Source organism: Plectrocnemia conspersa, unplaced genomic scaffold, assembly GCF_051122295.1.
Source record: "Plectrocnemia conspersa isolate PC_06_02 unplaced genomic scaffold, ASM5112229v1 ptg000002l, whole genome shotgun sequence".
NCBI classification, from domain to species: domain Eukaryota; kingdom Metazoa; phylum Arthropoda; class Insecta; order Trichoptera; family Polycentropodidae; genus Plectrocnemia; species Plectrocnemia conspersa.
In genome coordinates this window covers 19,255,331-19,272,528 of record NW_028277166.1, presented here as the reverse complement: position 1 = coordinate 19,272,528, position 17,198 = coordinate 19,255,331, and the positions used below count along the sequence as shown (strand labels likewise).

Genomic DNA, 17,198 nt, shown 5'->3' with positions numbered 1-17,198 from the left:
CTACAAGCTTAAATATTTTTGCGGATATTTAATACTTTTTGATTTATGGCACGTAATTTGTGACTTAATCCGTTTCCCACGATGTTTGATTTTAACGAAGAAACCCATTTTTTCTTAAACGGTTAAAACGCTTTATTGCAAATCGAATTAGCCCTATTTATGATTGATAGTATAAGTTAATCTCTCTAATTGTAGATATAAAAGTAATTTAATTGATAAAATCATCATAGAAATAAGTCATAAAAAAAATTAAATAGTCCAAAACACTTTTGCCCAATTCACAGATCATTAAAACGATTATAAAATATTATAATAATTATATCAATTTATTGACTATAAATTATTATGGCAATAACTATAACGATTTTAAAACATTATGATGATTATATCACTGTACTGAACATAAAATATTATTTAGATCAAATTACAGTTAATAAATTAACGTAAAAAAAAAAAAAATTTCGCAAAAAAAAAGACAATCGAATTCATCATTTAATATCTATATATAGAACTGTTTTAGCTCAAATTATTATAATAATAATATTGTAACCGCTTAGTAAGAATACGAACTGATTTTTAATACAATTATAGCTAGTCATTTCCATCTAGTTTCATTTAAAAACATGGATTTAGACGAACGCATGTATACATTTGCTTGGCGCTGAAGGCCCGACAAATCAACGCATGTATACATGCGCGTGGCAGTGAACAGGTTAATAAACATACCTTACGTACAATTTAAAAAATATTTTTTACAATGAAAATGTACCTGATTGCTCTATTTTTTTTTTACAAATATGTTTAACAAACTATATTGGTTCTTTATGTAACAATTAAAAAAATATGTAGTATTTACCTAGAATAAAAAGTTTTGTTTGCTAACATTGAAAACTGATCATTGAAAAATAATTTATATCATATGTGCTTCGCAATATTGTACTAATTCACATACTATGTTTCTGCCGTGTGATAAAAATTGATAAAACCACCATTTTCTATGTTCTTTCAGACACTAATCCGAGCCAAACGCCTAGATATATTGCCAAAATAAAAACCCGCTCAGAAACAATGGGAAGCTGTACCAAATACGCACTGCCATATTATGTCCATATAACTATATTCCATATATTTTTATACGTCTAATGTAATATGTTTTTTTAGAAACGCCGAAAAATATTATTTTTTGAGGTGGTGTTGATCCATCAAAGGGAACGTCGAGAGCCTATAACTCTCATATTGTCGCACTCTTTTAAAGCCTTAGTAACTCCAAAGGGGGTTGAGCTCTCTTTGGAGTTACGAGCAATATGATGGAGGATGAGCCCGGTGAGTTTATTACGTGGAAAATATACATATTATTAAATGAAATAAAGGCACTTTGTGTTACCTTGACTTTATGTCTCAGATGTAATATTAGGTAATGTGCGAATATAATGAAAAAGGAAAAATAAGAAAATATATAAGTAAATGCAAACTAATATTTATATACTTCAAAGTTAAAAACGATCAGTAATGCACAACATGTAGCAAATGTGTGCATATGCTGATGGCATAAGTAATACTTAATTCAAAAAATTGTAGCCTAAGATCTTGGGTTAATGAAAGTTTTTGTGACAAACATACAGACTTGGTTATCTAGAAAAATGTAAAATAATATTTTCCTAACAAGCTGCCCATACCATACCATACGTAATATATGCAGTTATAATAATATAAGTAGTCAGTGGTGTAGTGGAGCATGATTTGTTAAATCTGTTAATATTGGTTCAAGCTCAATTGATTTATCATCGACAGCACAACAAACTAAATACCTAGAATAATCGTCCCCGAGCTCAAATAATCACCCCTAAATGGAAATAGCGTTTAGGTATTATTTTTTAGAACTACACCACTGAAAGTTGTATATTATAAAAACACAATTGAGAAAGTAGTGAACGTGTTGCCTCCGACACAATTTTTTTTAATCGGTTATAAGTATAAACACGATTACCGGATGCAAATATACCACATACATACATATATGTATAGGCAAATATAAATATTATTGAATCATTTTAATAATTTTAATTAAAATATGTTTCTTTATAAAGAAATCGATATTATCCTTTTGGTTATATATTTATATATTGTAGTACATAATTCAAAAAAATATTTTTCACGCATAATACTTATTTCATTACTTTCCTTATATTAGTATTAAAACAAATTCTAATGAAATGAAGTGTTTAGTAAAAAAACAGTGTTGGTAACGAAACATTGTATTACAAAAAATATACAAATATACAAAACAAATACATATATTTATACAAAACTCGTTTCTTCGTTGAATGCTTTGTAAAACAATACATTGTTAGCCTTAATCAAAAATTAATATGGCAAGTCCCATAAATTCTGACATACATACATTTTAATAAAACATTTACGACAAAGTCAATCAAAATAGACCCGTATCAAAAACAGTTGTTTTATTATAATTGAATACTATTAATTTACTAACCGATATTATTTTTCAATTGACCCGATTTGAATCGCTACAAAATCGGTATATATTTCATTGATCACAAATATATAATATTATAAATATTTTTTAATAATCTACATATCAATGAAAAATTTATTTGATCAAGATCCCTATATTATATGGAAAGGAATATGTAAAAAAATAAACACATGTTGATTATTTTAGCAATACCTGAATTATATTTAAATGCATAATTATGGTAATGGAAGAAGAAATTTAATTTTTAAATAATTATTTATTTACATACATCTATCATAATTTAACTCTTAGCTTTAGAATCTCTATTCAAACTATTTTTAGAAACTAGATTATATTATTACAATTAAACTACTTATTGCTTCATAACTACTTTCTCTTATGATCACATTATTTTACTTTTTCTTTCTGTGTTTTAGAAGGCATAAGATAAAAGACTAGCTTCTGAAGTATTTCGGTAAATATCATAGTTCCAATGAACACGGACAAAGTGCCAATCCAATGTGCTAATGTGAATGGATTTCTAAAGTAGAGAATAGAAAATATCAAAGAAACGAACTTTCTCAAAGTCACGGTCAAAGTTACAGTTAAAGAAGCGCATTCCGTAGTAAGGACGTAGACGCTACTAATGCACATATACTGAGTCAGAACATTTCCAATCATGTAGATTCTTGCAGCAGGTATTCCGAAAAGCAGCTCCATAGGGGCACTCTCGCCACTGATGACCCAATGACTCCACAAATTCGGCCAAATAAATCCAAACAGCGGTAATGGCAGCGCGTGAGCATAGAACAAGGCTTCCCACGGATGTTTTCCTTGCCTTTGATACAAGGTTTCTTGAAATATACCCATCCTCGCCGATAGAAATAGAGCAAAAGTCAAAATGGCAATCCCCGTGGCCCACCAGAACACGTCCATCGCCTTCAGGGCTTCGTGTTCTTCAGCAGTTCTTTTCTCGGACCCGTGAGCTTTCACTGAGTTGCCTGATTGAATGGTGCAAATCACAATTCCTGCCGTGATCATTATCACAGATAAATACTTGAGAGGCGTGTACTTCTTTTTTAATATAATGATACTCATGACCAAGTTAGCCATCAAAGAACCAGCTCTGAAGATCATGTGCAAAGGCATGGGTATGTTGAAGTCGAAGGCGTAATTGTTGGCGACGCTCGTCAAGAAAAAGAACAGCACCAGAGATATATAATCCTTCATGGATATATGCCGCTTCGCGGTTCCAAATTTGGCCGTGAAAACAAATCCATAGAGTCCGATGAATGCGAATTGAAGAAAAGTCAAAAGATTGCCTACTCCCGGATCCTCTTTAACCAGCAGCTCCAAAAATACTACATTGGAGCAGCAGCCGACGAAGACGCCGGTGATGGCGAGCGCTGCTTTCACGTTCATGGTAACAACTAAAAGAAAAATACATACAGTGAAACTTATCGATAAAGTATAACATTTATTACTATGATTAACAAGAGGCAATCTAATATGATTTACTGAAGAACCATTATAAACTTCAAATAATAGTTTATATTTTTTAGGCGTGTTGGTGTAATACTATCAGAGGAATTATTAATAGAAGTACCATAGAATCCGGTATAGTGTAGTGTAACCCAAGAAACGAATATTACTTTAAATGAAAAGATGTGTTAATAATCTCGCGTTTTGCTTCGTAACTCAAATTTTTTTAAATTTTAAACTAAAATTTAATAAATATTATTATCATCATTGAAATATTTTTTAATCATTTTTAAACATAATAACATGAATAATACGAATTTTTAAACATATTAATATAATAAAGCGTACCGCAAGTACTACATGACTTATAGTGAAATAACTTTTAATTATAGTGATTTTAGAATAGGTTCTCAAGAGCTGCCACTGAATAAAAAATCTTTGGCTGCGCAACGCAAAGTTTTTTGATGATTTCTAATTAAAGCTAGTCGATATAGATTTGGCCACTTAGCGAAAAAATTTTCGCATTTCGCAGAAATAGTTTGAGGTAAACTAACAATTATAAATATAAAATGCCAATTTAAATAGTATAGTAAGTGTGATAAAAAAAATAAACTAAAAATTATGTAAATTTCTATATGAAAAATTATACATGAATTTTTAATTTTATTGATTTATTTTTTAATTTAATAATCCATCTCATGTGCATGCGTATTTTTATATATAAACACGTCTGCAATGTTTAAAGCCAAAGTTACGGCAAGTGGAGTAAAGGTTATTTCACACAACAAGTAAAATAATTTTAATTTTTAATTATTAAAAAAAATAGTTTTGACATAAATTACAAATAACCGAGAAATGACTGGGTTCGAGCGAACAACGCGCCTGGCGCGTTGAGAGCATTTCTAATATGTGATAGTAAACGCGCTAGGCGTAGTCTCATCGTCCTATGGGTTAAAAAACATTATTGAACTTATGTTTTAATTAAATTTTTATGATTCATTAGCCATTCAGGTCCGCCAAATGACAGCTACATAGAAAAATTAAATATCTTAAAAAAATAAAGAAGTTATATAATAGATTTGGAAATAAAATAATAAAAATACTACTTTGTCAGAATTGTGTCTTTTCTGAAAAATTAGCTTTGTAGTTTTTTGTAGAGTTACTAACAAGCTTCCGCATTTTTTTTTTTTGAAATACGAGGTGGTGCAAGCGTGAAAATATTCAATCGATTATTTTTTTATCAAAGCTGATTTTGCTCTCTGCAAATGTTCTTATATGTATTATTACTCTGCAATAGTATTTCTATCGAAATCTGCCTAAAAGGTTACTTACAAAATATTAGTTCGGCTACACTTAATAAAAAATAAATACGATAATGAATATCGGAAAATGCATATATACAACACAAATGTACGTTTTATGAACGATCACATTAAATATTAACAAAAAAACATCGATTGCCCCCCACTCCCGTTAAAACGTCAAAACAAGTCGAGCGCGTCTGCGGGCGCTCGGGTGAGTTCGGGTTTACTCGGATTTCCAAGGCCGGCCTTTGACAGAAACTTTGAAGGTTATGTTCGAACGGGCTTTAATCGCCCGAAAACTATCGTTAAACGTCACAAAAAACACACATAAAAAATACTAGACGCTCGCTGTGATCAACAATGAAGTGGTGAACCTTGAAATGTCGTAACAATATAGAAAAAATATGTCTGATGCTCCTTTTGATCGTTTTGACACTTAGTTATAAGTTTATAAGTCGTATTAGATGCCTCTGTTTATCTCGTGCGATATTTGGATATAGTTTTGAATGTATATTTACCTTTTTTATGTGTTTTTTTTTATATAGCGCCGACGACACGACCATCTAAAGGCGATCGCGTCGACCGACGAGCACTAGACGTTCACAATCGCGCCACTAGAGGCGCTTCGCAGTTGTCAATTACGAAAATGTTGCCAGTATAAAAAATAAGTAATCGTAAATTATACAGATAGTGTAAGTAGTGATAGGCAAAGTTGAGAATTTTGAACGGGACGGTAAAAACCTGGAAAAAACTGGAACTCTTGGAAACTATGCGAATTTATAGATAAAAATATTTTTTTTTCATAAAGAGGTTAAGAAATGATAAAACATTATCATAGATAATCATTTGGTTCAGCAAAGATAAAAAAATGTAAATTCAACGTATTTGAACATAATAAAGGCTTTTATAAGATTTTAAACGTCAAAAATCCGCATTTATTTTAAATATATGTATATTTAAAACACAAAACCCCAATAATCTATGGTGACCAAATTTAGAAAATATCAAATGCGGACACTAAAAACAAAAAGAGCATATTGAAATTTTTGATCACAAATTGCTGCAGGAATTAAAAATAAAAGGTCATTTCGGAAATTTCAATTTTTTGTTCAAAGTCCATCTCAGATTTTTTTGTTAGAAAAGGACTAAACAAAATAGCTCATTTAAAATTATTTTGTTGAAATTAGTAAATTTTGTATTTAATACGTTTTTAAAGAAATTATTATAACAAATTAAATACAAAAATTTATAATTTCTACATGTTTTCAAATACGAAACAAACAAACGAAAAAGAAACGGTTATTAAGTTATGCCCTTAATTATCCATATTGATTAATGAATTAAAGTAAAGTAGGTTGTTTATCTCTTGCCCTGATCATTTATAAACCAGAACGCTGCCATAGAAATTCACTTTACTTTCATCAGAACTATAGTCGGAAATTGCATCAACGCAATGACCCTTCAAAATCCAAAGAAAATCAACAGCTTTTATTTTGACAGTCTGGTGTGGTCCAATGCAGAAGACCACGACTACGTTTCTGATTAAGTATTCTTTATTATCAAGTCTAGATGGAGCCTAAATATTCTTTAGTGTATTTTCTTGGTGACGCCTTTACCACAAAACACTACTGGAGTATATGTGAGCATTATACATGTATTTCTCTAGGTATACATTCTAAATTTATTTCGGTGTGTCTCCAGAGTAAAAGATAATTTAGTTCTTTACGTTTATTTTTCACTAGTTTGTTCCATTTTAACTTCGCGTTTAAGGTCATGCCGAGCTACTTTATGGTATTGACATACGGTACGGCTTCTCGGTTGATCGTTATCGGTAACGAATCGATTATTCTATTTGTAAAATTGATATGCTGAGATTGAGTCTCATTTAATTTGATACGCCATATCTTGGTCTACTTGTTGACTTTGTCAATAAAAGATTTTAGTTTATATGTAGATCATTTAATCGTTTCCTAATGTAGCTATAGCTTATAAATTTGTTAATGGTGTAAAAGCGTTTATTGTATAACTATGTTATATGGTTATATAAAAACAAACTATGTGTTTTAAAAATAAAGTGCCACAACTTATCAAAAGCTTGAGTAATATTCAGGAATATTTCTTAAGATTTTTTTCTTCAAATATTATATTTAACACTTGTACTACGCTGAACTTTCCATATGGTTTAATTTTCTTGATAAAACATATACAACTGCTTGTTCTTAAGTATACATCTAAAGCAGTTCTCAAAGATTTTATAAGAAACAAGAAGAAGCTTAAGATGATATAACATTTTTGTGACAATTTTTGTGACATTTTTAAAAAAAATCATTTGAAATTTGTTTAGTGATGAAATATATGTTTTCTATTGAAGCTACTTTTTATCAGAACTCTTTTGTATGTTGCATTAAGTTCTTCCTTTTCTCGGTGAAATCTAAATGAAGACACTTGAAGCGCTGGTCATTTTTATAATTTTACCGGCCTGCTACAAAAAATATTTTTAGGTTAATTTACAGCCACTCCTTGCAGTAACATGCTAATATATTCTTATTTGTGATATTTTATTGCTCTAGCAGCCGATGTGTAAACTGATTTAAGACCATGCCGTCAATAATATTGCGTGTCTTTATAGTTTGGCACAATAACACCGTCTATATTAAACACCAATACACTTTTTTGTAAAAATATTTCAATAATATTTATTGCCTAATCAAGAACGATTTCCATGCAAAAATTTCGTGCAAGTGTGTTGACATTTCATACACAAAATATTTTTCAATCTTGCTTGTTTTATAAATATCAATGAAATTGATTTTTTATCACCTATATATCTAATACTGTTTATTTTATACAATATTTTCGAGTTCAAACTTGTATTAAAAATTCTGAATTAACTAATATCACTTGAAGAAACGTCCACGTGCCAAGTGATACATATATTATATCACGCAAGAAAAGCCAGGTATGAAACGTGTCTGCTCCCGTTTCATAGGTAACTTCGTCGTCGTTTATCTTCATTTATCATCTCACCTGGCATAAACCGCAAAAATATACACAAAACCGAGAGAGGTTTTGCCCCTAGGACACGTTTCCGCGCGTTTGAATGTTTTATACAATTGAATCACGCTTTGAGTTTGAGGGAAATAATATTTCTAGTGACACTCGTGCCCTATCGCAATTCCGGTTACCTGAACGATGTTTTGACTGTTCTAAATGTCTGGGCTTTCATTTTTCATCATAATATATACATAATATCCAACCATATTCAGATCTTTTGAGAAATTACCTATTATGATATGTTTAGACAAAATATTATATATAATTTCTCAAAAGAAAAAATCTTTTTGATGTTTAGACATCAAAATATATTTTATAAAAAATCATTCCAAGGAACCTTAATATATAAAAGTCTTGGGCATGAAGCTGATTCTTAAAAAAAAACAGACTAAAACCTTAAATATCTACACAAAATGCTTGTATCGTCATTAAATAAAACTGTGATATCATCTATGTGCGATTTAGTTAGGATGTCACTCGTAAATAGCAAAGGTGCTAAAATTTCACGTTGGAAGACGCCTACAAATTACTAAAAAAAAAAGCTATTTTAATTCGAAAGATTCCACAGTTTATGAACGAGCTAATCAGGAAAGACAATAATATTAATAATTTGTTAAAATAATTTCTTTTTAATAGTTTTTTCATGACGAATTAAAAACTTACTAGGTAATTAACTAGAAGGAAGCATAGGGTCCGTACCTTGTTTACGAAGAACTATTACGTCTGCTTGCTTGTTTTTTATATTAAAAATTAACGGTACTAAATAATAACACGCGATTGATTTCCTTATCTCTTTATGACTTAATAACGTCACACGCGAGCTATCATTGGCATAGTATGTGTTTTAGATTTTAATTAAATTAATATACTTTCATTTTCAATGCGGACAATGATGGGTCTTAGTGAGATACATCATTTTGTATACCCTAGCTAATGCTTAACAAAAGAACGAATTATTTTAATTAAAGTTGTAAGGACCGATTTATTGCGCCTTGTGGTGTCACACTATAGCACTTTGCCATGGCGACGGTGAAAGGACAACCTATTATAATATACAAGAGTATGATGACCGGGTATATGCAAATTTGTCTTAAAGTTTAGACCAGAATTATAGAAGATATAGGTCGTAAGATTTATCCCGATAGAGGTGTGACAACAAAAGTCTAAGGGCCATTTTACGAAAGCGATTGGTGTAAAGAAATATTAAGATCTTTATAAACAGACAAATTTCGTAAAAGTATTTTTTTTAAATATTTAGAAAAGAGAGATTATATATTTAAAACTGAAAATACTATTATGCAAGAACGTTATAAACGCTGACTACATAAAACAAATATTTTTTATGTTCACAGGATTAAACTGTTTCATTAAACTCAAGAGTTAATTAAGGAGGATTCGCGTAAAGGAAATAATTATAAGTACAACTCAGCAAAGCGTTTTCAATGTACAATAAATGATGTAGAAATTAAAAAAAACAATTATTAAATTATATAAACCTTGAAGATATGTTAAAAGGGAGGTTGTTACTAGAGCGAATATAATTGTATTACATTCGTAAGGACTGAATCAATGGTGAATTAGTAAACACATTAATCGTTCACGACACATTGTCCAAAATGCTATGAAGCGGTTCAACGAATGTGTTTCTTACAAATCAAAACCAAAAACTGGAAAAAAACAAAAGACAAGTGACCATAAAGACCAAATCTTGGTTAGTGAGACCCTTAAAAATTGACGGAAAATGTCATCAAAGCTGGCTGTGGAAGTCTTTGTAAGTGTATGGCCATATATGTATTCGCTCAACGATGTGAGACTCAAGTGGTTGTATAAAGATTGCAGGTCTAATTTTTCAATATCATTTAAATGACAATTGCATAATTTTGGTCTTATTTTTTGTCGTTACAATTTTTTTACATTTTTTGGGACCCTTGGTGTAGCACTCGTGCCTCGAAGAATTGGAGAGGAATATCTAGCTGATTGCGTAGCACCCAAAGGCAACTGTCATATTGATGTTTAACGGTGTTAGGGTGACACATCACTTGTTATGGTCAAAATGTTTTGAGCATACATGAAAAAATATAGTTTTACTGATACCAGTGAAATTATAAATTAATCGTTTGATTAATTTAGTGTTAGTTAGTGAAATTATATTCCTACTAGTAAAAATATAATTTTACTTAAAAATATGTGCACCATAACATAAAAATTATAACAACTCCTCATCACTATCGTCGAACTTATGTTTGCGTTGACGAGCTTATTGTCAAATTGGATGAGGAGTTCTCGATCGCTGACTTCCTACCCTTGACGGCAAGAATAAGGGACGTAACTTTTGGCAGTAGTTTTTTCTGGTTTTACTAGACATGTGATTAGTAAAACATCGCAACATCGTTCAGAACGCGGTTAAAGATTTTATAAGTAGTAGGTACTCACTGGCATTGAGCGGCGTGTTGGCCACGTGCGTCTGCATGGCGACGACATGGTGGTGGTGGTGATGGTGCCTAGTAGCGGGCTGATGGTGCTGGTGCTGGTGCTGGGGATAAGCAGATTGCGAGGCGGGGGCGCGCGCGCCCGCGCCTCCAGCCGCCACCCCGAACCCCGCCACGGCCCCCCTCGAGCTCACCGCCGCATCCCACCACCACCGCCAGTCTACCACCAGTCCTTGGCGCCGTCTTGCCGCTCCTGCTGCTTTTTGGAGCTTCGATCGCCGCTATTGCTTCGTTTCCTCCACAACCTTACACCACCACAGTTTCACAACGTACCGCACCAGTTAGGTCAGCGGTAAACTCGAACGGTACGAGAACGAACCCCGATTTGTGTGTTGCTTAGGTTAGGTTAGGTTTGTTTAATAGTGTTGATTTAAAGTACTAGATGCGCTTAAGATCGTTTCTTCGCGTTCAGCTGTAAATAAATAAAAAAGTAGAAATTAACAAACATGTTTAAATAATTTAAAATAAAATTTAAATTATTATATAGAGTAATGCTTCAGAAAAATAAAAATATAAAAGAAAACACAAAAATCCTACATGAAAAGCCAAAATGTTTCCTTTGCGCAACCAATTAATTATTTATGGTACATAATCAACTAATTTCATAAACGTTGTTATCGATAGATAATGTTAAATTAAATTTTCAAAAATAGCAATAAAAATATATGGTTATGTATGTGGATATATTTATATGCAGATATTACTCGCTCACACTTAGGCACGTACGCTGAGTCACCGATTTATGTGTATATGATTTATAACTTCTACTTATTAAATTTTAAGTGTAGTTAGAGCAACTGTTATATTAGTTTTGCATAAATTATGTGCTTCCGGTTAAGTCAACTTACGATGAACTTATGATGAAAGTAAAATAATAAAATTTTAACTTAAAATCAATTAACTTTTGAAGAAGGTAAAAGCGGAAAACGTTGAAAATAAAATAAATTTAAATAAAATACATCAACCTCTGATATGGAATTGAAATCTTCCATAAAATATCAGTTCTCGAAAGCCAGTTCGTTTAAAAATAATGTCAGCCATTATTTTAGTCGTTCCCGTTAAACTTTCTCAAAGTGAGCATATAATTCACGATATTCGCTCCTAACGGTAATAAACTATATGCAGCCAGCTTCATGCCACGGAACGATCGGATTTAATTATTCAAACTTATATTTTATTCTATTTCTGGATGATATTCCACGTTACCTATAAAAAATTTAAACCTATTAAATTTAACGAATAAATACAGTTTTTCCACAAATGAATCCAGGAAGTTCTCAATAACATGAATTAAAAATGATTCTACTAATATTATTTCCAAATTTTATACATAATAATTTAGAGGACAATCGGGCACTAAAATGTATATATAATCAAGCCTTGTTCTTAACGTTGAAAAATCAACGGAAAATAAATAGAATAAATTTACCAAAAGTTTTAATTATATTAATTCCCTATGGAAAATATAATTTATGTATAATACATATTTTGATTAAAAGTAATAATTTATAGACTATTCAACTTGCATAACAAGAAATTTCAAAATCTAAACAAATCATAAACAGAATAAGTTGTGTTACTGCGTTAATTTAATTTAGACAAATACTTCACGCGACATCAAAATACTATATAAACTAACAGAAACTCAATACCATGAAAATATCTCTGGAGCTCTGACTCAATAACAGTGAAAGGTTTTAAAGAACAAAAAATATGTTACTTATATTTAATTGATTGTAAATATGTGTAAGCCGATGTTCTAAATAAATGTTAACTATAGAAATTTGCTGTATATAAATTAAGAAGTTCAGCCTCATCATTATAATTTTTAATTATTACGATTTAATATAAATTAATTATAGTATTGACAAAAAACCGAATTTTTCAGTCTTAAAAATATCTATCACGAAGTCAACATTTTACAGAATAATAATAAAAACAGCCCCTAAAAAACGGCCCTGTATTAGACAACATTGAACCGAAACCTTCGAATGTGTATAATGCCAACGTTGCCATTACTCCAATTACACACGCCTAATTATATTTACAAAATCCCTTTATTGCCAAAACGTTGCCGTCTAATTATTTATTAAGCAAAGTTTATAATAAAAACTCCTACCCGGCGTAAGAGCGACCATATCGTAAAAATCTCCCATATAACTGGGTCCGTTACACCCCCAAATTTCCGAATACGAAGTACGCATTCATGTTATATTATTTAAATTAACTAAAAAGTATCTTATGCAACGAGCAAATACAAACACAGGTAATCAAAAATATTTTGCACTATTTTTGGTAACCACTTATTCGCTTTTTTCCAATGCCACTACCCAGCTTTATAAACAATAAAAATATTCACATATGTGATATGTCATTATTACATAATCCATATTCTTATCATAATTTCCTAATTATACGTAAGAAAACGTCATTTAAGCAAGGCACTTTATATCTCAACCTTTATGCTTGCACTACACTCTCTAGAAGTTGTCCGAACCGAAGGTGAACTAAAGTCGACCGAGATCGCCGACTTCCGTGTAACGGCCACACTGCTACAAATGTCATATGATGTCCGGACGACGGGCGTGAATGACGTACGCGCGGCGGCTGCTGTCATGTAGAGCTGGCATATTTGCGTGCGACCGAAAAATGTGCCAAAAAATCGCAATTTTTAAATTGTCATATTATTAAAAGTACGCTACTAATATAACGCTTTATTAAATCAGGATTTAACAAAACTGCCCGCAAAAAGCATATAAAAAGGTTCGCTATAACTAAGACACACACTCACTTCGATTTATCTAGACTCTTTAACATTTGAAACCATCGCCCGATTCTGAATCCTGATTTATATCTATCTACATATTGATATTCATATATAAATTATGCAATATACTTATCGTCAGCTGACAAAGTCACACCACTCGGTTCTAAAACTGTTAAAGTTTTCTGAAACTTTTTAAACAACTAATGTATAATATATATGATATATATAAATAAAAGCAAATTCGCAGCGATCTGTCCAAATATTTATATTTAATTAAACAGACACATATGCACACACTGTGTCGACGGACAAACACAATAACCGACAATAAAGATTTAATCTTAATTGTCGCCGGTCGTAAGATATAATCCGGCCGATTTATGTGCTTCGACGCAAATATCATATACACACACATGATGTAATAAAGGGGCGTATAGCGGGAAAACAGGGTCGAATCGGGCGTGTGGAAAAAAGCGACAAAAACCATTTTGGTGGGAAATCAAGCGGGTTTAGTTGCTCGAAACGGCCGTTGTGGTGATGTACCGCCACTGACTGGCGTTTTCGCTATATTCAGTCTATAAATCATGAGGCAAATTCAGCTTATTGTTCGGATCGTAAATCTAGTTTTATAATATTTTTCTTGCAAGCATATCTTTACCTTATATAATGGATTTTCTTGTAGTTCATATAAACTTTTTTGTTATATTTTTGCTTTAGGCAAAATCTAATTAATAATTAATTGCTAAATAATAAGATTATCTAACAGTATATGAAAAATATTTTGCAATATCAAGTTATATTCTGCTTTGCATCGTAAATTTTAAGAAAATTCCTTCTTGAATTGTAATCAATCTTAGTGCAACGTGCAGATCGTTTTTCTTTTAAACTTTAAAATAGATTCACCTATATCTTGCAATAGACTTACAATGGTTCTAAAGTAGGAAAATAGTTATATTTATTTTATTTAAGTAAATTAAGATCAGTTGTATGTAATATTTTGTATGTCCAATTTTTTAACCTAAGAAAAACATAAAAATAATTCGTCAAAATAAACAGAATTTTTGCAGAAAATTTACATTATGATGACTTCTAGATATAGATAGTTAAATTTTCTACTAATCTTCTAAATAAAGTCGTCGAGCTGAATACGTATATTTTTGTAGGAGGTGAATTGAAAACTTCACGGTCTGACACTGGAATATAGCACTAAACGCATAATTATTTTCTGCGAGGTTATTTGAACTAGCATACGTGTAATCTGTTAATCTGATACTTCTGGAGAAATTTTTGTAATTAATAATGAATCGACTTTTTTAATAATGTAAAAATATAACATAAAATGATCTATATTTACAATTTGTCCTTCACAAATAATAGTAAAAAATTAAGAAGCTCGATCAAAACATTGGAGAAGATTCTCACAATGAAAGGTCTGTAATTTTTAATAAAAAAAATCAAACAACTTATATTAATATACTTTTAAATACAAAATAAAATAAAAACAATGCAATAAGATACAACACGATCAGAGCACATGTTTGCCGTCAATCACAGTCATCTATCAGAACACAACCGTAAAGCATTCAATTAATACTGCCCTGTTCAAACACAAAGCCTTCTGTGTAAACAGGAAACAACGGGGCACAATTGCCCCATGGAACGAAACTGGTCAAGTTGATTTCATCGCAATTACATAGAAACAACTGACACATATTGATAGAAATCGTACATGTCTACAAACATATATTAGAAGTAGGTAACCGGAGATTATAATGGAGCGTTCCACAATGATGTGTTCGCGAATGGCAGAATCGATCTATCTATAGTGCAATACACGACGTCAGAAATAAATACGTCTAAATGAAGATGTGTGTTCCAGAAATATTGTAGCTATTTTTAGATGACGAGTTGTTAACCCCCGAGCATTGTAATGTGCGAGCAAGGCGGAGGTAATTTAGAGTATGCAGTTCCACTGGGAAACCTGCTAGATAATTAAAAACTTTTTTTATCAGTGTTTTGAGAGAGGGGATAAGTAATATTTCAGTTTTTAAAAGTGATTATTTACTTGGTAATTCAAGCATAAATGAATTATCTTGAATTTCAATCATAATTCATTTTACGGTTGCTGTGATTTTAACGGACTTCTTGGAAGCACCGAATCTATCTTCGGAAGGGCTTAAGTAATTTCTAAATCCATTTTGCAAAATAAAAAAAAATTACTAAAATCGTGTGACAACACATGTTTAATTTAAAAAAATAAGTATTATATTAAAATAAAAAGAACCGGGTATTACCTAATATTATAATTAAAATTACCTAATATTTTAATTTAAAGTTTTAATTAGTAAAGCGACCTATGAACCACCTTGTATATCTATGACTTGATAATTCGTTCCTCTAACGCACCCCCTGCGGTACATAAGTGACGACTTTGCCTAGTAGTTGCCGGTTTCAGGCGAGTTACGATGACCTCAAAGCTAATAGGCATTCTCTAATGGTAGTTTACATACTTGACATTCACATAAACGTTATAAATGACACTTTAAAAATGTTACAGGGGAAAGTTTGCTTTACAAAACATTAAGCATTCGCTTAAGAGAGGATTCCAAAACATTTCCTAATAATAGGATAGGGGGTTTTTTGCTGAAAACATAATATAAGATACTATAGATATAACTCTAAAATAAACGAATTATAGATTTATTATGCTCTAACATTTATTTGATAAAACACCAACTTTCTGACAGTTTATCCAAATTAGCAAAACGTGAATGTAGCATGTGAATGACAAGCAATCCTCCGAAACAAACTTTAACGATTAAACTGTTTCGCGTTTTATTAAGACATAAACTCTTTTTAATTTGTGTTGTATTGTGTAATTTGTTTTTTATTTGACTTCTTAAGTTGTTAAATAACTGTATTTAACTATCTGTGTCACCCAACACGCTTTAAGTCAACTTAATATTGCATATAAAAATGCACATTTGAAACATAATATTGTTTGATCTTAGTTAACATGTTTATAAAGCATTCATCATAACTATAGTATGATCTAATTCGAATTTCCTATGTTGACAGACAGCTGTCAATAATCCCGCTTGTTTAAAGTTTAATGTGTCGCATGATACTGATAATTTTTTGTACAACTTCGAAGCAACGTTGGATGTTTTGCGTGAAAAGTTCCCATGTCGTATTATTTTACGTTTTGGTGATTTCAACTGGCCGCCAAAATTATGCGATTAAACGCCGTTACAATGTTTAAAGGCTAGAGGTTACGCTAAGAGTCGTGTCTACGTCAACAAACCCGAAACGTTTGAGCACCTAAAAACTAACTATAGCCGAGATAACACTCAAAATGTACGAAAAAGTCATCGATAAGATCGGCTGCTGCCAAAGATCCAGTGACAGCCTTTTAATTGATATTATTTTTTATAATTTTTCATAAATTCATCAAATGTTTGATTATTAAAAAAATCTGAAAATATTCTTGAATTAGTAGGTTTTTTCCAATAATTTCAGAAACTGAAGTTGGATTACCTTTACAGAAACTGTCGGTCTTTCACTACGTGAGGTACCGCAGCTAGTAGGCGTGTGTATACCGGATTCAGTACCTGAAATAATTATTT

General features: G+C 31.2%; 2 protein-coding genes across 8 annotated transcripts in view; both read right to left on the bottom strand.

Moving 5' to 3' along the window:
• Nucleotides 1-17,198, bottom strand: part of Camta (Calmodulin-binding transcription activator) — a 307,476-nt gene that overhangs the window by 256,953 nt on the left and 33,325 nt on the right. For all 7 annotated transcript variants that reach the window (XR_015808914.1, XR_015808915.1, XM_088181638.1 and 4 more), the window contains one exon: nucleotides 10,750-11,217. Coding sequence is in view for 5 of the 7 variants with exons in the window: in XM_088181638.1 (XP_088037764.1) it covers nucleotides 10,750-10,786 (37 nt within the window). In the remaining 2 variants the exon portion in view is untranslated. The remainder of the gene's footprint in view (nucleotides 1-10,749; nucleotides 11,218-17,198) is intronic.
• On the bottom strand, nucleotides 2,240-5,853 carry LOC148237981 (endoplasmic reticulum GDP-fucose transporter-like). The gene is made up of 2 exons (XM_088181645.1): nucleotides 5,781-5,853; nucleotides 2,240-3,906 (listed from the first exon to the last, which is right to left on the bottom strand). Exon 2 carries the CDS (start codon nucleotides 3,896-3,898, stop codon nucleotides 2,885-2,887), a length of 1,014 nt encoding a protein of 337 aa, XP_088037771.1. The 5' UTR covers nucleotides 3,899-3,906; nucleotides 5,781-5,853; the 3' UTR covers nucleotides 2,240-2,884.